Source organism: Gallinula chloropus (assembly GCF_964237585.1).
Source record: "Gallinula chloropus genome assembly, chromosome: 1".
NCBI classification, from domain to species: domain Eukaryota; kingdom Metazoa; phylum Chordata; class Aves; order Gruiformes; family Rallidae; genus Gallinula; species Gallinula chloropus.
The window spans coordinates 145,393,952-145,418,954 of NC_140085.1; the positions used below are offsets into that span (position 1 = coordinate 145,393,952).

At 39.3% G+C, this 25,003-nt stretch overlaps 1 protein-coding gene across 1 annotated transcript; it reads left to right on the top strand.

Annotated features, from left to right (window-relative positions):
- Nucleotides 1–461: 461 nt before the first annotated feature.
- TMEM182 (transmembrane protein 182) lies at nt 462–23,417 on the top strand. Its single transcript, XM_084279574.1, has 5 exons — nt 462–776; nt 1,144–1,243; nt 2,679–2,777; nt 11,361–11,498; nt 21,495–23,417. The coding sequence occupies exons 1-5, from the start codon at nt 636–638 to the stop codon at nt 21,716–21,718; spliced, it is 702 nt and encodes a 233-aa protein (XP_084135700.1). The 5' UTR covers nt 462–635; the 3' UTR covers nt 21,719–23,417.
- The last annotated feature ends 1,586 nt before the right edge of the window (nt 23,418–25,003 follow it).

The following is a 25,003-nucleotide window of genomic DNA, read 5'->3' on the forward strand; positions in this document are numbered from 1 at the left end:
AGTTTGAGGGTAAGATGTAGACTTATAACGCTGATGGAATTTATAATAAAAGTTAGGATTTTTCAAAGTTCCAGTAAAAAAGTCTCAGCCTTCATTTACTAACATGAATTGCACTAAGTTCCAAAATGTTGCAACCAAGGAACCATTCAGCACCAGACCTGAACTTTGGAAGTCCTTGTTGCTACTATGTGCCCTGTAATGCAGTGCACGTGGACAGACAGAGCCGTTGTGAGTCCATCGCCATCTCCACTGATGTTGATGCACCAGCTGCAATAATATTTCAAGTCAATCCCTGATTAGTTAGTGGAAGGTCAGCTATTTCTGACTGGCCACACCCAGACAGGGAAACAGAATGAAGCTCTGCCATCAGTGTCCTAAAATAGAAGGTCCTTTTCATCTGTCAGGCTTGAGTCAGCCACATGGAACACAAATTAGGAGACACAAATCAACTTACAGGGCATTGGGAAACACCGGCAGAAAGTCAAACGAAGAGAAAGTTCATCAGATATGAGCTGTACTCTCTAAACAGTTTTTTAGTCACTTTTCCCCACAATTATTTTACCACTTCTTCTTAAGTAATTTAAAAAGTAGTTCTTTTTGTTCTTTTTTTTTTTTTTTTTAAGATATCTTTGATAATGAAACTGAGTGTAGGGATATTTTTTGGAGGCTTCTTCGCAGCCCTGGGGGTTTTGCTTTTTTTGGTGTCATTTGGAACTGATTATTGGCTTCTGGCTACAGAAGTAGGAAGGTGTTCAAAAGCACCTGAAGATGCTGGGGTTAGTATGGACATTTTTATTTATTATGACAATTATATATGTAGGTTTCTTTGCTGTATGGATTTACTTCTCTATGAACTTTTGAATATCCTAATTTTGAGTTTCTGGAGGCTTACAAACTTACTTCAAAACCTCTTGTAAACAGGTCTATCAATTCTAAAATGAATTTGTGATACTGCTTCTGCAATATGACATTCTTTGAAAGGAAATATAACTGTTTAGATAACATATAGCAAACCTATATTCAGACAGGCTATGTTTCATTATGATAGTGGGGGGTTTTATCTCAACATTGAATTTCAGTTGGACTTGGTTCAGGCATTTAAAAATTGTATGATAATGGCTTCTTTTTTTTTTTCCCTCATAGGGAGAGAAGGCCACTTTCCATCATGAAGGTTTCTTCTGGAGGTGCTGGTTTAGTGGAAATGTGGGAGAGAATAATGCCAGCATGTGGAATTTCTGGTATAGTAAGTAACTTTCCTTTTACATTATCTACAGTAGTTTGCTCTCAAAATTGTTATTTTATTTAATTTTTTTTTTCTTTTTTATGAATCATTGGATTTCCTATGGCTTCTTTGGCAATCAGGTTCTTCAGCTACCCTGAAATAAATTCTTGACAAACATTGTTGTAATCTGTACTGAAGGAAATCCTGGGATAAAATCCTACGTGTTTAACTATCAATTTACACTATGACTGTCAGAGCAGTCTTATTAGCCCAAGTTCATTCTCACCTGGACAATCTCTTGACAATTTTGTTAAGCAGACTGTTTATTTCTGTAACGTAGGGAAAAACTAACTGAGTTTAGTGGTTAGGATGGTCCATGAATTTTTGCTGGAGAGTTTTTTCCAACTAGTATTACAAGTGTGTTAAGGAGGCCACAGGCAATTCCACTGTGAAAATGGTATAGGACACATCATCTCCAGGAGAATTCCTCCACTAAATTCACAGATGACCCTTTGCTTTCTTTCACAACATGCCAGGGTTCTGTAAGCTCAGATAGTATTTTACAATCAAAATCTCCCATGAAGAAGATGCCAATCAAAAGTGCTTTTCCTGTCTTTGAACCTTCCTCTAAGGTACAGAGCTCCCTCTCCATATTGCAAGATTTCCACAGTCCTTATGAAAAGCAGGTGCTGTCATACAAATTTGACTTAACCTGCATTTTGCTAAATATATTACTTGGTCTTAGATGGCTAATGTAATATTCATTGTAGCTAATTTCCCCTTATTATTTATCTGGAGAATTCTGTGGTAAGGAATCTGAAATTTTAATGTGGTTTAATCTGTAGTCTGTCTTTATCTTTTGCAAGGAAGAATCTGATGTTTTTTTAAGCATTTAATATAAAAGATGAAATAACCCTTCTCTGGGGATATTGATTCCATAGACTAAACTCATATTTGTTGAGTCTCCAAACTTTCTGAAGATGCTTGATATTTTTCATTGTGCTTTTACAAGAGAAAAAGTAATTTCCTGGGTTTTTCTGTTGTGGTTTGGTTGGGGATTTTTTTTGGTTTTATTTCTTTTTTTTTGTGGGACATGCAATAATGAGGCGGACATAATTAACCCTCAGAAGAGAAAGGTATGTATGCATATAAAAGCATACGTATGCATTGCATATAAATGGCAGCGTGCTTTCACCAAGGCTGCTTTACTGTTCCCATAGTACAAATCTGTGTTGCCCTTTCAGGGATATTCATGGCTGTAGAACAAGGATGGTATTTCTTATGCAACCAAATCCTTTGTAAACTATTGCCCAGGAAAAAAACCTGAAATCTTGGCATGTGAAACTCCCCCATTCGAAGAACAATTTATTTATAACATAAATATTTTATTTTTAAAGTAAAAGATTTTATTCCTAAGGCAGTAAAACATTAACCTTTATCTTTCTTTCACTTTTAGCTAACCAGTCACCTTCTAAGAACTGTACACATGCTTACCTGTCACCATTTCCTCTTATCCGAGATGAACACAATTCAACTTCCTATGACTCTGCAATCAGTAAGTATTTTTCTGGCTGCAGTGCCTATACTTTCAAGAAAACAATTTGGATACTTCAATAGAAAAGACCCTTACAGCTTCACACAGTTTAATTAATAGAGTTTTGGTTTTTTTACTTCTCATAATTTTACAACATGCGTATTTAAGCCACTACTTAGCAAAGCCCTTAAAGAAATGCTTAGCTTTAAGCATGATGGCAGAATGGAATTAATTTCTCAAAAAAAGAGACATCTCCTTTTATAGTGCTTTTTTATCTGACATAAAAATTATCTTCTTTGGGCTGAATGCATAAAGCAAATACTTCTCATGTGTTCCAATGAAACTGGGGTTTTTGTTAAATAAATAACAACATGTGGAATATATTGCATTTTTACTTTATGAGGAAGGAGTAAAGTGACCTTGATACTGTCTAAGTTTATTCATCTAACTCAGATATCAATACTATGGGAAGCTGAGGCACTGAAATTACTCCAAACAGTGTGTGCCATACATGAATAATGTAGCCTAAGATTGTAGCAATGACCAGTTCTGATTTGTGAAGTAAGCTCCTTTAAAATACATATATACTTCAAAATACTTTCAATATTAGACTGAGATATTAAAACCAAGAACCTCTAGTGCAGTAACTGGTACATATGTATATGGAAGATAGACAGGAACTGAAAAACTTAAGTTGGAATAATGCCTGTAAAGCTGTTTTTACAATTCCACTTAAAAATAATGGTCACATTTCATCATATCAATAGCTTTATGCAAACATATTCAAAGTAAGTTACTTCTGATAGCAATTTCAGATGACTCTAAATAACCCACAATATGTGTATACTGTATGTCTTTGAGGCCTCTGATTCTGTGATTTAAGTGATGCCTTCCTGTCCTGAAGCTGTAATTATGCCTTTGCTAATTTTGAAGTTTCCTCAGAATCCATTTTTTAAGCTGCAGGCATGAAAAGAAAATAAGTTGGACTGCTAATGGTTCTGTTAATCTTTACAAATTATGAACTGTTTGTCCAGGCAGAATTCAGACCTCTCAGCATTCAGAGTTTTAATCTGTAACTTCACAGCATATCTAGAACAATTTATCTTTCCATTTGAAAGGGACAGACTCATCAGTTCCTAATAATCTAGACAGAGTTTGTATTCCACCATTCACTCATATATTCACAAAGGATCTTCAAATTATATTGCATGATTACACAGAAGTGGACAAACAAAGAATAAAGAAAGGAGAAGGAATATCATCAAAAGTTTAATTAATTTTAGTTAATGTTTGCCAGAAGAACCACTGCTCAAATATAATTTTCCTATCTATATTTCATATTAGGAGATTAAAAATAGACAGAACTGTACTACAGAAGCTGGCCCAGGTAGAGTATATTCAGAGCCATTCCTACTATATAAATAGATACAGTTGGATTACTTTCAAGCTCATTAAAAACTGAAAGGTTTTTTAGGTTTTTTTATACCTCAAGTTAATTTTCAGTATCCAAGCTGAGTTATTTACTGGAGCAGGTATGCTTGTTCAAGAATCTTTCACAAATTTTATAAAGAAGGTTATGACATCGTCTCTTCTGTTAGTTCAAAACTTGTTTCTCCTTTAGTCTAGTTGACAGTGATAGTTGGCAAACGGATTTTTAAAATCTTGCTGAAACTGCAATTGCTAAATGAAGAAATACTAGTTTTTCCTCTTCTTCTTGATTCACAGTGGAAGAAATGCTTCTCTGTAAAAGCCAGTCGCAAAAGCCCTCAGTTTGAAATCATGAGGATGATTTCATCAACAATCTCTACATCCAGTTGGCTTCATCTAATACTTTACATCAGCTAAACACAGAGCAAAAGGACAGTACCAAAAGATTGATCTTACTGTCCCTTTTTCCTTTTGGTTGTGCTACAGTTTCTTGATACAATATAGCCAGTGAGCTATGGCTCCTAGCTTTCTCAGCATATTCAGTTTTGGGGATTAAAAAAAGAAAACTCCCACACAGGTTTATGACTGTGTGTTTATTGAGTCCCTCAAGTCCTTTTTTAATTAGGAGTCGATAGTAAGAAATACTCTGTCATCGGAAAAGTACTTCATTTGGTCTTTCATCAAAAAAATAGCCCCCTGAATGAAAAGCTTTGAATTTCCTTAGAAAATTCAAATGTACATGTAAAACACATTTTTCTAAAAATTTCTGACTTTCTGTTAACAGAAATGTTAGTTTCTGAGCAAGCAAGGGCACCTGACTTTTATAGACAGTTTGGCTTATGAGACTTTGGGACTTTATCACAGGAATTTGGATTTAAGTGCAGCCCCTAGTGGAAGCACAAGCCAGATTTGTTGGAGTGACATGTTACCATCCAGTTAGAAGGGCTCAGGCAAAGATAACTTTCCTGAGGAACATAAAATCTCTGATGATTTTTGAGTGCTGTGACTGGACCAAGTTCTCTGTTGACATAGCTTTAGTATCAGTAGAAATTTGGCTCACAGCTTTTCTAGGACAGAATTCAAACGAGGGTTAATCTATCCCCTCTTAGGTTATTTACCTCTTTTTGTGTTTCTTTTTTGGTTTTACAGTGTTCGTGTCAAAAGACTCAAACACCAAAGACTTTCAAGTTTAGTGTTTTAGTACACTTTACAAAGCTTTAGACCAAAGACTTGGTTCATCCTGCTGGAGGAACCTAGACTCTGAGCTCTTGGTGTCAAGAATTATAGCCTTAGATGGAAATGTAAAGACAGAAGAGCCTGCAGTGTTGCTTATGTTGGGGTTTCTTTTCGTCATCACTGTCAGATACAGGATCGACTTTGAAGGGTTAGGTAGCACTGCTTTGAAATTGCAGCTTTTTGTATCTTTTAATCACAGTTAAGGTTTTGCTCATTCACTGTTTTTGTTAAGTATCTTGGCGGAGTGGGGAGGACTTCACCTACCCACAGTGTAAGGTGTGGCCCACAGCTGTGCTCATCATCACTCACAGTTAAGGCGCTTAAGGAAATGTGCAGGCCATGCCATTTACCTTAACCTGAAACAGGGGCCTAAATGAACGCCGGGGAAGCCTGACTCTAGTGACTTCCTGTGATGGTTCATAGTGACAGTTACTATAACTTGCAGCTATTAACTAGACTTAGACGACACCTCAATGTGTTGCCAGCGCATTCGGTTACGTGATGATTCACATACATATGTGCAGCAAACTACAGGGTAGGGATTAAAAAATTGAAATTGGCCCCTAAAATACAAGTGCCAGGGAGGTGACCTCTACATGCTAAATAAACCCCATACATTTGTGTAATCATAATCAGGTTGATTATCTCATCGGGCTATTTTGAAAACATAATAGTATAGTGCTTAGATAATAATTCATTGCTAGCTAGAATGATGTGTGGTAACATGTCATTTGATTACTTAATGCTGACATTCAAATGTCACACTTTTATAAAACTCTTTTTTACTATGGGACAATAATACTAGGCCTGTTTTTGGAAAAATGTGCAAAGTCCTTACTCACACAAGTAGTCCTGTTGGCTACAGCAAGGTTATTCCTAAGAAGTGCAAGGTCACTTAGTCAAGTCATTAATTTTATTTTTGAGGTTTGGTTGAGGGTTTTTTTTAAACTTGATTTGTAAATAAATAATAGTTTCTCAACTGTTTTAAATTGGCCCATCCGAAGCTAAATTGGAAGCCATTTAATGGGACTGCACCGACACATTAGTTTAATTCTCTGATTTGTAGCCACTAGTAATTTTTTTCCTGACCATTAGTATCTTATTTTGTCCAGTACTGGGCACATTGCCAGCATTTGAAGTAGTGCCTAATATAATGTAGAATACAGGATGTTTATAGGACTGAAGCAAAATTTTTGTTCAGCAACGATTACATCTAAAATGGTGTGATCAGATTTATGGGCAGGTTTGTTACTGGTTTGAAATTAACTTAAAGGAATCTAGAAAATATCAGCAATGAAAGCTGAAAAGAAAAATAGTGCAGTGAAATGTTAGCAGTAGCCTATTTCTAGGGCAAAAAAAATGCTGTTATGTAATGCAGTCACATAATTGCCCATGAGAGAGTGTAATACAATACATGTACTAAGGGAGAACTCCCAAGCCACCAAGCAGTGATAAAGCAAGAAGTATTTAAAAAAGCAATGTATTCATACTGTGAATATTTTATTTGGTTTACTGTTAAGGCTATTAAAAAAAAAAAGTTATTGCTACTAAGGGATAGTAAAGGGTACTGAGTGAAACTGAGAAAAGTTTTTCAAGGATTACTGTGTTGCCAAGTGTGACTCCTGAGCTGTTGATGGGATCTGTGCTCTCATTTACAGTTGTTTGTGTGCAGAGAAGATACTCCAGATTTAGAGCAGTTAAGGCACTTCACCTTTCATTGTATTTTATACTGTGGGTGGCATTTTGATACCTCTTGTCAAAAGCATTTTCTTATCTTTTACATTAAACAGAGAGGTGAAAAAAAGACATATTCTAAAATACAGCCCGCTGTCAAATGACAGGAAGGGTTCACTTTAGGATGTGAGCTTGTGGGTGAAAATTCAAGGATACTTTTATCCATGTCATTTTGCATATCCTTAGTAATATTTATACAACATTGTGCTCACATATGCTTAAAAAAGTTTTCCAGCTTTGCAGTGCTTAATAATTTGTGATCAATGTTGAATTCAGTATTAAGTGGCTGAATTGTCTGAGGTTTTTTTTTAATAGGCCATAGAAAATGTTCGGACTGATGTCTGAAATTTTAAAACACTTGAAGTCAGCAAGGGCAATAAAATACATATAATAGCTTTGTGAGGTTGGTGTTAACACCTACAGTTGTAGATGTCTGTGTAGCATTGTGTCATTAGCTAACCTGTTCCTGAATCACCCATTATGGAGCTTCTGAGGTGTGCATGGCTACCACACAAGCATGCATTGCAGGTGAAACAGCTGTGTAACTTAGTCAAATACACTGGTGCTTCTCTTTCCTCTTATGCAACTGTAACATCTTAACCTATGTGACTGCAGGTTGTATTCAATGTTGGGATATACTCTACTAGAAAAGGGAGCTTTTGATCATCTGGAGCTGTTTCTCCAAAATTCGGTCCCTTACTGGGTACTTCTCCTAATGTTCAAATGATGCAGAAGTCTCCAGGGGAATCTAAACTAGGATCTTTTGGAGAAAAGGAAGTAGCAAAGTAAAATTACAGGGCATGCCATTTTGGACCATGCTGCACCTATAACATTCCCACAGTACACAGGCTGAACGGTACAAAGCTCAAAGACAAGCGTACCATGTGTACTACTCCTGTTTTCCTCTATGTACTGTTTTATTTTTAGGCTTGCCTGTCACTGCCAAGGCAAATGTTGTACCCGATGAAGGGGCAGCTTACCAAGACAAGTTACAAAACCTTCTGTTTAGCACTCTTGCAACACAGAGCAATGGTATCTAAGATTAACACTGCAGATAAGTTTACCTCGGACTCTACGTTAGCACTTATACATTATTTCTTCTGATGTAGGAAATACTTGGAATAATGCATATTCTTGAGGTAGCTAATTCAAACATATCTGCAAAGTACATTGAATAGACAAGGGTACTTCTTGTCACCTGGACCAGAACCCAGGCTACATTAGGAACTTCCTCAATGAGACTTGAAATTGTGCAAACTTCTCTTAACACCTTGTATAGGTACACTGAACCATTATTTCTTGAAACAGACTCCTTGGATCACAGTGTTATCCCTTTTCATATTATAGAAAGAAGCATAATTCAAAGCAGCATCTTTTGTTGTGTTTTTTTTTTCTGTCACGGTTCACCTCAGTCTCAGGGCAGCAAAGTCTTTGACTTGAAGAGTAAGTTCATTCTTTGGTAGTTTTAATTTCAACCAGCTCTTTAGTGTGCATCTGTAGATGCCAGCTAAAGCTAAATGACAGCAGTAGGGATGCATTGTAATCTTGGATGATTAGCTGTGCAGGAACTCATCTTGCCCATCAAGGCAGAGAAGATGGGAAATGTGGTCTGAGCTAAAAAGGTCTGAATATGAAATAAGTGAAAGCTTCTTTGCAGAAAAAATGGTTGCTCTTTAACTCCCATGTTAGACCTTTAGAAAAGGTCCAAATGCTCTTAGGATGTTTCCTCAGATCTGTGCCACAAACGACAGATTAGAGGAGGTTGTCTTTTGCTTGAAAAGGAGCAGATCTGGGATATTGCAGACCTTTTACCTGTCGACTTTATTTTCAAATTGATGTTTGATGACAGAGTTAGCTGGCTAAATTAGTATTAGGATCATCAGAATTTATCTGTGATTCTCTAGATTAAATAATTATTTCTAGAGAAACAGAATGGAGGCTTATTTCAGGTGATAGGTCAAACCAGTATTTCATATAAAACATAAAATAGTTATGCTGCTGGAGCAGAGAAATAGCTTTTCCCTGGTTACAGAGAGGTTTAAACAAATGTTCATCAGTTAGGTTTCTATTCCTTTTGTGTTCAGTTTCCATGAATATTTGAACAAATCAAGCTTTTCTGATAAAATTTCACTAAAAGCAGACTTCAAAGCTTCCTGTATGAAGAGTAGGTAGTGAAACTGTATACTAGTTTTGTAATGCTAGAGAAGCTTTTGCCCTCATCCATTCAGGAAACAGAAACAATGCTGTATGACTTAGGTGACTGACCATAATGATACTGAAAGAAAGCTTTTTCGAGGTCCATTTTGGCCAATGTGTCCTATTATGTAGCATGACTTTGAAGTACCTTGGGCCGTCCATGTAAAAGAGTTGGGTGGTTATAGACTGATTTAGCGGTATTAAGTTTTAAATGAGGAAGTAATGTCCCATGGACTTGGAGACTGCAGTGAAGCTTAGCAAAATAGCCCCATGAGTGAAATAATATGAAATTGCTTCAGAGACCCAAGACTGAAGGACTTGAGAGATTTACTTTTCTAGGTCTCCATTCACTGCCCATTTGCATTAAGTGAATCATTTAACTATGTGTTTAACTTTAAACAGGTGCCTAAATCCCGTAAGAGGTACTTAAAGCAGAACACACGCTTTGTTGAACCACAGCCTTATTTCATACCTGCTATTTCCATGGTTTTTTGTCTATGTGGCAAGAAGACTTATATAGGCTATGCACCAAAACACAATTTTAACCCTTTTGCCAGCTACTTTCAGGCACGTTCGTATTTCTTGTGCCCAAATCTGCTGATCAGTGTGGTGGAAAATTTTGTCCCTGAATGTTTGCTTGGATTGTAAAGGGTGTTATTTAAAAAGTGTGGCTAATGTGATGTGGTGAAGATGATCTAGCTAATATAATTACAAAGCTGACAGAAGCAAGATGGTGTGTGCTTTAACATGAGCTAAGCTGATCAAGTTAAAAACTCTAGATTTTTGGAAACCATTAGAGGGAAGTACAATCTGTGTAGTGCACCTTCAGATTTCAGATGAGAACAAACCCAAATTATTCCAGAATAGCTGGCTCTAACAAGCTCTATGAATTTGAAACTTTCAGGATATGAACCAGTATAATAGTTGCTTAGTTGTGTTTTGCCATAACAGTAAGTAGGTGCTGTCAAATGATAAGTGGCAGTTTCTTTTGTGACTCACTTTTCCTGACTTGCCAGCTGGCTTATATGCTTTCCCTCAGTTGGGTGGAAATGTTTTTCACTGACTGAATTGTCAGTGCTTCAAGATTTTCAGATCTGATGATGGAAATCTTTGCAACTCATAATTTTACTAATGGGTTGTGTTAATGTACCAATTTTTAAATTCATGGGAGAAATCTATGTCACTCTTGTAGCATTTGTAAAATGATGACTTTGTTAAATGGCTGTGCAATTAACCAGCTAAAAAATAATTGTTAGAAAGACTCTTTTGGCCAGAGTATGTCACAAAACTCTCAGCTCATTTATCACCAGCTGCATCCATTAATTCAGCACTGCTTGGCACTCTCTTACAGGGGTTTCTGAAACATCACATTTTAATTTTAATAAAATACAAAGAGCTTTAGAGCAGGAATAGGCTGGTTTGAAACATTTAACTTTTTCAGAAACCCAGTTTACATTTTTTGAGTTTCTCCCTCCTCCTGATTTAGATTTCCATCTATCAAATATGACTATATTTAAGGAGAATTATCCAGTTGTAAATTGTAGAGAACTTAGAGATTACTGTTGGTGATATGGTCTGAGCACTAAGAATATTAAGATCCTGCAGCTCTCTGCTTCTTTTAGACAATTTTGGTAAAACAATTGTATCCTGTCAGTCCAGTCATTTCTCCCAGTGAATCATGGCTACAGCTTTGGTATACCATTTTCTAAAGAGCATAAATTTGGTTAGTTGCCATCTTATAAGTCACTGCTAAATATTAAGCAGACGGATTTCATTCTTGGTAACTTACAACCTATTTTCCATGATCATCAGATAAGGACTGGCATTTGAGCCTAATTTGGTCCACATGATATATAACATATATGCACATAGAATGAATGTTTCATTTGTTATAAAGGCAAATGAAAAGAGAAGGGGGAAAGAAAAATCTTTGTTAGCCAAATGTGTAATTTGTTTAAGTTCTAAAAAGTATTGTGTTCTTTCTTTTTTTTCCTTCTTCCTTTTCTACAGTTTATCGAGGTTTCTGGACAGTTCTTATGCTCCTGGGAGTGCTCACTATTCTAATGGCCAGTTTCTTCATCATCTGTGCAGCTCCTTTTGCCAGCCACATTCTCTACAAAGCAGGAGGAGGCTTTTTCATCATTGCTGGTGGGTATAATGTTTGCTCAGTCAATTAAAGAATAGAAAGGATGAGGTATTTCTTCCATTTTCCTTGGCCAAAAATTATATTAATCATGGTTAAGAGAAAGAAAAAGCATATCCTTCTATCCTTTGGCTTGTGGAGTGCCTGCCTTGGAGGCAATTCCTTCCACAGTTATTTAGTCATGAAGCTATTCTAAAAGATACTTTTGGATTAAGTTAAAAAAACCCAAAAATCCAGGACAAATCATGGAATTACACTGCAATTTCAATCTACTATTTTAGCAGGAAAAAAAGGTGCATATTTAGGGATGCTGCTTTGTAGGATTCTGAAGAACTTTAGCTAAGGAGAGATTTGGGGTTTTTTAATGAGTGACACAAAAGATAATCACAGTGGGCTCTGAAGAAGTTGGAAGACAGAGCACATTCACATGACCAATATAGGAAAAATGTTTTGGATATGATTGGAGTGCACAATAGTCACATGTGAGTAAGTGGGAGCTCTTAACCTCTGTGAATAACAGATAACAAATAACTGAATTCCCTCCTTCCTTCTAACCTACACATACTATGGAGGATGATATGGGCAGCTGTCTGGGATGCTGTTCTGTTAGCCTTGAAAAGTCTGGGAAGATGTCACACTGCTGTGGACGATACTGTTGTGTAGGATGTAAATACTGGTCTACTTTGTATGAAGCCTGGTGAGAAGCATCTCTGTGTGACCAGTGTTGTGATACAGGGTAGATCCACCCATGTCAGGACCAAAAGGCCTTGCCTCTCTTTCTGCTCCTCCTGACCTTGCTTACCCACTTCATCTCACAGCATTTCATACTCAGCTAGTGATCCTTATTCCCTTTCAAAGGACTCTCAGTGAAGCAGGGGAACTGTTTCATATTTCTGCTGAAAAAACTCCTGCATACTTGCATTTGATCTCTTGAGAATAACTCCTCCACACTTTTAAGAGACATACAAAGAACAGCCAAACCCAGGGCATATTCATAGTCTGAGGGAAATCCTAAGATATTTCAATGCTTTTTATCACTAATTTGCAGGGTAAGAGCCCATGTGGGTCCTGCTCCTTTTCTGCTTTTTGTAATCTGTAGAAAACCTCAGCGGTCGCTAGAAAGTAGCAGCGGCTGTCAGAGAGGAAAGGGGCACTTGAAAGACACCAGGAACTCGTGGGCAGAGATGCAAAGCAACCTGTGTTCTCCACTGTCAGTTCTCCATGTCGGTTCATCTGCCCTCATTTAGGCAGGGAAAACTTGGACCCCAAGGCTGCACTACTCTCCCTGGACTTCCCTCGGAGGTCTGCAGGAGGCAGTCACATTCTTTCTCAGTCAAAACGGTGGGAATGTAAGAAGTGCCCCAGCTGGGGGATCGTTTCATCCTGAAAGAAGGGCCTAATTGGAACCCTACACCTCTCTTCACTGAGGCAATCTAGAGAGACTATTTTTTTTAGGTATGTGAAGTAAAGTGAGCTTTATTATCCCAGTGTGTGTCACTGGGCCTGTCTCTTTGCCCCTCTCACCCTCTGTCCCTATAGAGCAGATGTTCTTCAAGGGAAATCCTGGCTTTTTACTTTCTATATACATAGTAACTTTCAACTTCAGCACCGTTCTCAATCAGGACTTCAGGGAAGAGCTGTGTTATTTTTACTATTGCCATTGTTGTGGTTAAAAAGCAAAGATATTTAGCAAAATCCTGCTATGATTTGCTGAAAGTAGTGATGGCAGCCCCGGAGCCATTCAACTTGCCTAAGACATTGTGGCTTGAATAGAGGGACGTGGTTCCTAACCAAACTCTTCTGCTCCCAGTCCCACCAGTAAGGCATGGCTGCTTGGGGAACGTACTTACTGTAAAAATCATTATCCTACCCAACACTTCAGATTGCCCACAAAAATACTTAAAAAAAGCTTTTTGTTCTCAGCTCTCTCACAACTGGTCCTGCAGCCAAGGTGAGAGTTTAATTAAAATCATGCCAGTGGGACTAACTATACTGGCATAAGAAGAGCTTATAAATGCTTTGGATTGTCTGTAGTTAAAGCTATGTCCTGTGGGATGTCTTGGACAACAACTCAGTCTCCTCTGGTGTTACTGATCAATGACCAATCATGTTAAATGGACAGTAGGAGGTGTTCTGAGACCTAAAGGTACAATAGGATGAGGAGGAATGGCCTCAAGCTGCACCAGGGCAGGTTCAGATTAGACATTAGGAAGAAGTTCTTCACCAAAAGATTATTTGGCACTGGAACAGGCTGCCCAGGGAGGTGGTAGAGTCACGGACCCTGGATCTATACAAAAGATGGGTAGACAAGGTGCTCAGAAATATGGTTTAGTAGAAGACAGGTACAGATGGACTCAATGATCTCAAAGGCCTTTCCCAAACTAGTGATTCTGTGATTCTGTGACAGCATGAAATTGCTGTTTCTCTTTCTCTGCAAATAGGAGGTCCTCAAAATAGTTAATATCTTAAATATAGGATAACTTGGGGCCAGAGCACGGTAAGGTAAAACCTGATGTAGAAGAGGAGTGGTTTAGCCTGCCTCTATAAAGCAGGGTGCTGTGCTCTGCTGTATTCCCCACTGCCCTGAACCCTTCCTCTAGCCATCTCCTTCAGGACTAGACATGCTGTTCTTTTCCTGCCTCCCAAAGGAAAACACGTCATAGGAGGGGAGAGTGATGAGAAGTGGTACGTGTTTACCACTCATGCCAACATGTCATCAGGATGCAAGCCAGGCTGTGAATCTATTAAACACAGACCTAATGGGAAAATGAAAAGATAGAATATGACTTAGATCATAGGTGAAGTTAGTGTTCTTCTAAGACCAAAACCAGCATACTGGTTTGGAGGTAAAAAAAAAAGGAATGATACAGGTAATTTTGAAAAGGCCTGGATAGTGTCTTAACACAAAGTTCAAGTAGCTGTTATACTGGAGAGAACAGCAAGCTTCGGAGAAAGAAGTTAGGCAAAGGGCTTGTTCTGTGGATGTTTAGGAGAAGATAGGAAGATCATTCATTTTCTTACTTACATCTATCTTTAAAGAAAAATATTAGATGAAGCAATCTCAATACCTGTTACTGGACTGAAAAGTCTGTATCCTTTTGCAATCTTAACTGACAAATTACACAGCAGAGAACAGCTTGTGGAATGGCCTGCTGTGCCATCTTGGGGTTCAGAAAGGAGATGAAAAAATTATTTGGAATGGGATTCATGCCGACTGTTTAACCACCCAAAAGCTTTGTTTCTATGAAGCAACTGCTTAAACTTCTAGTGTCAATAGCAAGAAACACACTCTCAGAGGGACAATTCACTTTGTCTGTGCTAAGGCAGATAGACTTGCCTTCTGGAGGCACCTGTGGAAAGAGCCAAAACAGGGATCCTGAGTGACATAGAATTAAGTTTAGGTTGGAAAGGATCTCTTGTGGCAATCAAGTCTGTCCTCCCTTTCAAAGCAGGGCTGACTTCAAAGACAGCTCAGAGCTTTATCTAGCCAAGTTTTAAAAATCTCCAGTAACTGATATTCCACAGTGTATTTGGGTACTTGTTCCAGTTGACCAACTTTATTGTCTTCCAGTCTCTGAAGAGTTTATCCCTATATTCTCAGTATTTAGAAAGATGAACACTGTTTTCTTCTCCAGACTAAAACTTCCCAGATTTCTCGGCTTCTTGTCCTCCATCCTCCTAATCATCTTGCTGGTCATCACCTCAGTGGATCTGTATCTCTCCTTCATCAGGAGGCCTCAAACTGGACACAGTATTCTGGATATGATGTCACAAGCCCTGATTAATAAGAATAATATTATTTTTCATCCTGCTGACTGTGTTCTTGCTGATGCAGCTGTGCATGAGGTTCACTTTCATTTCTGCCAGGCCTGCCTGAACTCTGAGAGCCACAGAGCACACTAGCTACAAAGCTAGGAGCTGACACATCGTACATGACAGCCTTTGTACAGTTTTAATCCTTTGGGCAGCAGGTTTGAGACCATCATCATCTGGGCCCCTGTCCCCTTACCTCTCACTCTCAGATCCCTGTAATTACCCACTCAAGGACTCTGGCGGCATCACTGTTGCCCATGTGGATGAGCTGCAATGGGTCTCCAAGGGCCAAAGGAGCCTCTGAGGCTCTTAGGCCCAGCACAGCAGCAAACCTACCTATAGACCAATTCTGGTGTCTGATCTGTGGCAGAGTCACACACCTGCCTTTTCTTCATCTTGACTGTTAAGAGAGGCTACCCATTCTCCTGCGTGGTGCAGCGTACCAGAGGCACACACCATTATCACTATCAGTGGCAGTTTATCAGCTAGCAGCCTTCCCTGTTAAGCTTTTTAACCACTGTAGCTACCTGAGGCTGCAGGTGAAATGACAGATCTTACACCTCTGGTGAAAAAGTGCATATCGCTTTAGCAATACCACAGTCAGTGACTTGAGTGCTGTCTTTGCAGCCTCACCTCCATGTCTACTATATCAGAGAATGAATTGAGAGCAGCTATGAGAGTTCAAACTGTCAGAAGCCTCATAGTTGCTTCAGAGGTCATAGGAAAAGAAGGGAAAGCTGCCATGAAGTGATAACTTAGAGTAGCCTTCAATAAAGCCCATAATTACATTGGGCCACGTGCCTGGGTGGTGGTGAAAACTGTCCTCTGGTACTGATGTCAAAGCAGCAAGACCCCCGGCTGTGCATGGAGCATTACAGAATCACACCCTTGCGAACAACCAAGGTTTGAAGTACAAGTATGACTTCTGCTTCTTGCCAAAAGAGTGAAAAAAGCTGATATTTTAATTCTCGCTCCTAGATGAGGACAAAAATCTGTCTTCAGAGCTATGTGCCAACTCCCATAACTCTTAAGTGGGATCCTCTCCACGTACTTCAGAGTGAAATGTCAACCATACTTTTTAAATAAAGGTCACAAGAGGCCAAGGTAGGTGGTAGAATCTGTAATAAGGACAAGGACAGAAAAATGCAATTGAAAAAAAAAAGCCCATACAGACATATACAAGTTTTCCTCAAATGAGATAAAGTTCTGAACTTCTAGGCACAAGTAAAAAGCTCACATCATTCTTTCCAGCACCTGTTGTCTTCGTGTCTGCATAGTAAAAGATTGATGCCATAAACAGCCATTCACCATTGACAAGTGAAAGGCATTTCTACGTGGGAAGAATAAGTAGTAAAGGCCAGCAAACTGCTTCTTGAATTCATAGACATTTCTAAAGGTTCTGTATTCTTTCTCCTCTGCAATATGCACAAGTATTTGTTTGAAAGAAATTCAAAAGAATAAATGCAAAAGACAGAAAAGAGTGACCTCAGAGAAGTCCATGTCTTATCACACTGCACAGAGCTGTGTATCAAACATGTGTGTTCTTAAAAAAATGCAAAATGGAAAAAAAGAAAGAAGAAAGACGAGGAGGGAAGTATTTATTTGTCTTAATCTCTCTCAGACATATTTCATGTTCTAGGAATAATTTCCCCCATCATTCCTGATTCATGCAACCGCTGTTTTATTTTATATTCACTAAAAGGCAAGGGCAAATGGACACCCGCACACTATGCAAAAGGTCTAAATGCTGAAAATGTAGAAATACATCATAGCATACATTGTTCCTAAAAATATTTGCTTCACGAAATTGTGGAGGGTTTTTTCAGTCTCAGTAATTTTGCCTTGGAGCTTGGCTATGAGAGTTCATGACATTTACAATAGATAGTCAATGCGAGACTGCAGGAACAGATTTCCCAGAATAAATATATATTCATTTTAGTGTATTTTCCTCTGTAATGAACAGGCATTCCTATTACACTTGTAATGGATGCTTTCTCAACTCCTGCTGGCATGACTGATATTCAGAGGGAGAGACAAACTTGTGAGGCAAACTTGTGGGTACACAAGTTGAATGGAATAGCAGTAGTGCAGTTACATAAATACAGGAATTCTCCCCATTGTCTTCCACGAGCAGCATGAAATTTATCTGAGGAAATACTTTCCATCAGTTAGAATCTAATTCTGACCTCTCTCTGGCTTTGCACGGGCTCTGCCGATGGTTCTGAGTTTATGAGTGACCAAGTTCTGAGTTAGGAGTATTCCAGTTATGAGTATTCCCTTGACTCTTCAGAATCAAGTCCAAATCCTGTGTTTGGGGGTGATGTAAAGTAATAGGCTAATTTTATTTTTTTTATTATGTAATTATTTTTTTTTAAAACCTCAAACATATTCCCTACAAAAAATTGAGGCAGAGATTTTGCAGCGATGGGAGCTTCTTTGAAATGCTTGAACAGACATAGATAGATGATTGCTTAGTGAGATTTTGTACAGCCTTCAGTCTAGTGCCTTCCCTTTTAAGTACAGCCCAGTGAATGGTACTTCACTGACTGGTATAAATAGCAGAATGTGGCAGAAATAGTGCAGATGGACACACAAAGTACATACAGCAGAACAGAGAGGCAGATGACTTGTATTTATTAGCAACTCTGGTATGGTGTGTGTTATATGTTAAGCAATTCTGCCTGAGCTTTTAGGAGCAGAGTCAAGAGCTACTGCTACTCAGTCCACTCAACAAATTGTCCTCTGTTCTTGGTACTGCTTTTTCTTCAATCCTTTCTCGAACCATTAACATCTCTCTGTTTAGTTAAAATAAAACAGTGCAAACAGACATGGAATCATGTAATCGGAAAGATAGTATTCTTTTGGAATCTAACAATGGGATAAATAGTTAAGCTTTAGTAACCATTCATTAAACTCACAACTTGCCTTGGAATCAGGTATTTTGATGCAGTTAGTTTGGATGCCCGGAGGAAAAACCCTTTAGGTCAAAGAGACTTGCACATGTGCTTAAACTGAAGCACAACCTGAAGTGCTTAATGGATAGGAAGGAACTAATGCCTCTGGCCTGAAACATCAAACATTTTAAATAGATGCATTAGTGATAATAGAAGTACAAGATCCGCTTCCTTGCTTTCACCACTGCTTCTGATGTACTCTAACATCTTAGGAAACAAGACCAAATGGGCGAAACAGAGGGTCTACCTGTTACGAAATGCTTCTGTTTTCCTTGTGAAAGTGCTTAGCTCCCGTGAAATCATAACTCTGTGAAAATTAGACAAAAGGAGCACTAATGAATGAAATGCTGTTGGAGGCGACAGGACATGGGTCAATTTTTACTTAGCCTGATTCTCCTGTTCAAGACATTTCTTGAACACACTAAGCAATATGCCTACTAATTAGCTTCCATTAGCAGATAGTGAGAACCCTTAAATACTCCTTTAGTGCCTTAATTAACTTAGAGGGTTTACATATTCTCCCTTTCTCTTTCTTCTTTTTTAAACGAGGACATTTATCTCTGCTTGACATACATTTCTTCAGCAAATTTCCATACCCAACAATTTGCCACACACAGGTATTAACAGCCTGCTGTGAAATCACCCGATGGATTTTAGCTTCCCTGAAGTTGTTTTACCACTGGCAGCACTGGCTTGCTATTTCGCATCTGTATGGAGCTGGCTCTAGTTTAACCACCTAGAAGGTGTTGCTTCGAACTGCCAAAAGACCAAGGGGTGCCCATTTCCAGATTAAAACACCTCTGACAGTCTTGATTTAATGGCAGATGCTTCTGGCTTCTCCTGTCTGCCCAGGCTGCCGGAGGTCAAAAGCATTCCAGAGGTGCAAGGCCTGGTTGCGCTTACCTGCTGCTGCAGTGAGGGAATGCACATCGTTACATTTTGTCACCATAATTATTTTGGACCAAGTTTGCCCCAATATAGAGAATAAATAGAAGACTACGGACATTTGAAAATGAACAGGCACAGCCACCTGAAGAGGTAAATTCCGATGTTCATATGGAATTTGCCACATCATTGATATATCTTTCCAAATCCTTGGGCTATAATTATTTTTATTTCAATTGAAGTTTCGAAACCTTGAGTAAACTCCACGTCTCTGTAACTGCATTTATGAATTTGGCCCTGAATCTTCTAATCAAAAGTTACTACCTCTATTTGGTTCTAATTTTTCTGTGTTGCCTATGTTATCGTTAGACGTTCTGCTATAGGACTCTTCTGCTCAATTGGACTTATATCTGGAGAGTCTTCAATTTAATTTCTCATTCTTTCTGTCTGGCCCTAAGGTGATCCTTCTCTCTGATTATTTCACCAGTTGTATATTTAATATACTTGCAGCACTAAATTCCATTAAAATTGAGTTTTACTTAGGTAAAATACTTTCAAAATTGAATTCATACCTTTTAGAGTTGAGTGTTAGGGGGCTTTTAAGCTTTGTTAGGAATTTGAGCCCTAGCAAAATACGCAATCCTGGAAATATATTTCATAGATAGGAAATGTGTCTGTGTCCTTCTTTATTTGGTTTTTCTCCTTTCTTTCAGTCTCATAAAAAAATTCAGAATCCCTTTGGGATTTTCAGTCACATTTTGATTATGCCTCAGGTGAACTACTTCAGCTCATTTTGTTGGTGGGCTTCAAAAGGTGGTGTTCACAAGCATCAAGTTGCAAGTTCTCACCTGTCAGATGTTCAGGATGTCCAGAATGTAAAGCTATTACATTTTGACAATAAAGCACCAACAAGAATGTCACCAGATCACCAATTTAAACTGCTCCAGCTAACCTGTCTGATTTAGCCTGAAGCAAATGAGGGAGTAATAAGAGTTTCTCCCTTGCCAGTAAGTGGATGGGAAGGGCAGGGAAAGGAGGTTGTGAGGCAGCATCGCAGGGTGGGGATGGGGAAAGGTAGCCATGAAGGTTACCCAGACAGGTAGGTCTGGAAGCCAATGCCTGTCCATGGGTTCTAACACATTTGTTCATGTTGCAAGTATTTGGGAGGATGGGGAAGAGACCACAAGTACCTTTGACTTAGATGGTGCAGCTCTACAACCTTTAGACTCAAGTTTGGCAAGAAGCGTTCCCGGGAGTGTGCACTGCCTTGTTGTTTTAATGAGGCACCTAAACATCCTGGGATAAAAACATGATGGGGTGGTGTCCCCCAAATATTTTAGTGTTGGAATAGATAGTCCTGCTGCTGTAACTGTGCTATGACAGCTGGAGCTCAAGGAGCAAGTGGATACAGGCTGGAGCATGCAAAAAATTCAGACTTGTGCCCTCAGTTTTCCAGCAGATCTGCTAGTGCATCTGTGCTGCAGGCTTGCATTTCTCAAGTGCCCACATTCCTCTAAAGTGAAATGAAATGTTAGGCATGCAACGGATACTTTGGAAAGCACTTTCTTCTTGTATCTCCTTCTGGTGCATAGTAACAAAGAGATTAACAATGTTTGTAAGGGCATGTGCTCCTATTACTATCATGTGTAAGCAATCCGAAGGCCTTTCAGAGGAGTGGCTGGGAAAAGGCTGTGAATTATGTGGTGGATTAATTCCAGGAAACTGTTGTATCCACTCTGAGGTTAATACTAATAGCCTGCTTCATAACTATTATTTAATTATTGTTGGGTTTTGTTCCTATACCAGATACTTATTTTCTAATATGGAGGATTTCGAATGAAATACGTCTAAATTCTGTCTCAAAAATATTTGAGCATAATATTCTAAGGGTAGTATGTTCCAAACAAAGCCCTTTTCACAAGAAAAAAGAAGGAAATGAAGAGAGAGGTGAAGATGACAGATTTCTCACCCCTTTCCCCTTTTCATATCTAATCCAAAAGTCTGACACAGAAACAATGTCAGAGATTGGGGAGCACAAGTAGATATTTTTTCCCAGGTCATCCCATCCCACCTCCTGAATTCAAAACAGTAAATGCCTGCCTGAATTTTGTCCCTAAACACCTGCGTTTCAGTCTGCTGACCGAAACCAGATATATCCTTTGTCATGGGAGGATGCCTTTTGATGCAAATCAGAAGCAAGATGGAGACAGTGATTGTTAGAGGAAGGCAAAGGCAAAAATTATCCAGTGGTGGCTGACTGTGCCTTACAGTTGGGGACTCAAACCTTGATGTTATCACTGTAAACACGCCCAGTGTATGTCTCATGTTCTCTTGGTGTTTGTCTTCCAGGCGCCTTGTTTTCGCTGGTCGTTGTGATGTATGTCATCTGGGTCCAGGCGATGGCTGATCTGGAAAACTACACAAACATGAAAAAAATGGATTGCCCAGACTTTGCTGTTTATGTACATTATGGCTGGTCTTTTATGCTGGCTCCTATAGGAGTATTTTTTGCTTTATTAGCAGGAATGCTGTTCTTGTTGGTGGGGCGTGCCATTTATTTACACTCAGACTAGTTGAAGGGAAAACAGGAACTCTGGTGAAACTTTATGACAACTGTAAACTGGAACACAATTTTATACAGAATCACACAGAATCACAGAATCACAAGGTTGGAAAAGACCTTTGAAGATCATCAAGTCCAACCAATCCTATCCTAAGCTAAACCATATCCCTAAGTACCTCATCTACCCTTTTTTTAAACACACCCAGGGAAGGTGACTCAACCCCCTCCCTGGGCAGCCTGTTCCAGGCCCTGACAACTCTTTCAGTAAATTTTTTTTTTCTAATGTCTAATCTGACCCTGCCCTGGCACAGCTTTGTGCCATTTCCCTTGTCCTATTTCCTGTCACCTGGCTGAAGAGACCATTGCTCATCTCTCTACAACTTCCCATCAGGTAGTTGTAGGTGGTGATAAGGTCTCCCCTCAGCCTCCTCTTCTCTAAGGTAAACATCCCCAGCTCCCTGAGCCACTCCTCATATGATTTGCCCTCCAGCCCCTTCCCCAGCCTGGTTGCCCTTCTCTGGACTCGCTCGAGGACCTCAATGTCCTTCTTTGAGGACATCCTTACCATTATGGCAATCCTAAGTGTGCAGGCAGACTTCTGGAAGTTCTTCAGTTACTTCTTTAAGGGTAAAGGACACAAAACTCAGTACAGGAAGAAACCACCTTTAGTCCCAGTTAATTGCTTTTAGCTCTTTAGAAAGTGTACTCGTGGTTCCCCATGTTGTACTATTAGCAGCCGTTTTGCAAACAGAGGAAGGCAAAAAAGTTTCTGTAACCAAAAAGCCCAATACAAAGTGGGCCAAATCAACATTTGTCTTTTAAGATGTATCTCGTTCTTGGGCTTGTGGAGAAAAGTACAAGGTGGAGGGAAAAACAAATACTCAAACACAGTAATTCAATCTACCTCCTCTCCTGTTTTCCACTACTTGCCTTAGCTTTAATGCAAGCAAACACGTCTGCACTTTATAAAAATAGACTCCAGTTGTTCGTACAACATCCATGGTAAGAGGACGAGAGAGAAGACAATTGCCATGAACAGCGACCTGGTGCTAGTCTGTACACGTAGAAGCTTGGCTGCTCCTATCGCACGTTTCTCTTTTCTGTACGCATTTGAAAGCTGTATACCAAACCTCTGTATTCTGAAATCCATGTTTGTTGCATGATTCTGTAAGCCAATGTGCCATAGTTAAATGACTAGCAGAAGTATGCCTGAGAATTGTACTTTTGAGTGATAGCATTAATATTTTAATCACACTTTAACCCTTGTATTTTTGAATGGAATAATTGGCTTCTCCAACAAATGTTTTCCTGGTTGTGTCAAATGACTTTTTTATTCTGACGACAATATTTAGGACATGAAAATGTATGTTTTATGTAGCCTTCATTTTCATAAATATTAAAAATCTGCATTATAGACCAAGTCCAACTTGCCTACTAGTCATCCCAGAGAAAGCAATGACCCTAGCTAAGACATCAGGGGAGATGGATTTGGGATTGTAGGAGTGTCTGGTTCTCTGTGTATATGTGTGAGCACACATGCTTGGAAGATGGGTAAGGATGGGACTGTGTGCATGGTATGGAAAAGATGGGGTGGAGTTTTAACAATGGGGAAACTTTGTCTGGCATCGGGCCCAAGCTGAAATTAAATCCATCTGAGGGCGTGTTGCTTTTCACTTTGTAACGCAATGCAGAATGGTTTGGGACTGATGGGGGAAAATAAAGACTGCATGTTGGTTTCTTCTTGTTCATAATGCTTAATTCCACAGCTGTTATGAATACTGAAAGCATCACTAAAAGGCAGGAAAGGAGTGCCCACCTAGAAGATGTGGTGGGCCAGATTGGATGTTGCTTCCATTTTAGGAGCTTTTGTGATTGGAAGCTTTCCAACCTTCCCTGCTACTTATTTATTTTTCCATCATCAAGATTAGCTTTATACATTATAGAACAGGAAGACAACAAGTGTGGGGGGAAGGAGAACTGGGACTATGAGGTCTGGAATAATTACCAAATCACAAAAATATTTTTATTGGCAGCTTACATGGTGTTTTTAATTACTATGTCAGAGAGTATGATGGGTGAATTTTAACCAAATATTCATAAGCATATATATGAACTCCATATAAACGTACAGCCATCCGGAGAACATTAGGGTTACACCATAATGCCCTTGGTTAGGCAGGAAATGCTGAAATCAACCCTGCCCCTTGTGCATACGGTATTATATTCCTGCCCTTAATTACACAATCACATACTGTTTCTCAAATAATACAATCTGTTGGTATTTACCCCCTTTACAGTCTAGGATACTCACTGGTAAATGTGGAGGTAAATTCAATAATCAAGAGTTATTTGACTAGGTACCCCTCCCAAACCCTGTCTGCTTCTCTGCAGGGGACAGTCCTTCTCTACAAGAGTTTTAGGGAGCAATAGGCTTGAGCCATTTTTTTGCAACTTTTAGAAGCTGGAGGAATTGAGAGGTGCCTCAGAGCTGGACTTCTTCCAGCAAACCTAACCATGTGTGCAGCAGCAACTAATAAACTCTGCAAGGAACCAGCCAAAGGCTCCCGTGGAGCCCTTAATTCAGCCCATGTGCATCTTCAGAAACCCCTCGATATTGCAGCTAAATTAGCTACACTCTTCTGTGCGAGGCGGCCTGTCTTGGGGGCAACCCTGTGGGTCAGACCGCGGGTGTAACGGCCACTGAAGATCCAAGGTGTTTCTCAGGGTTTCCTTAGGAACTTGAGGAAGCCTTTCTGGCGTCAGCAGAAATTGCTTGAGTGCTCATAAATTCTTCACTCAAGCTCCCACCTTTGGCAATAGTCTGTAGCTCTATCTATTTGCTTAATTTGGATACGGCAGCACTAAGAGTCGGGTTCCTTCCGAAACGACGGTGACAGGTTGCTTGTCCCCTCCAAAACTTGTATGTAGCCCAGCAAATGATATGTAATACGTAGCTGCTGCAGACCAGGGAACAGTGTTATGGGTGGTGGGGAGGCATTTGTCTATGGGTATCACCTAAGAGTACGGTCTATCTCTTGTTCTTCTGATTTCATTGAAGAACTATGTGCAGGGGAATGGGTCTGTAAGAACTCGGGGAAGACAGGCCAGCTAAGCAGACTTGCTCCGTGGCAGTCTTCCAGATTCGCTTTTGTCTAGAAAATCCTTGGCGGCGATGCAGGGATTTTCATGATTAGAGCTAAGTAAAAGATTGCAAAGGGGATTAAATACTGTAATCAAAATATTCTGTGAAATTGGTCAAAGAACTGCGTTCCTTACAAACCTATAGGGTTTTGGG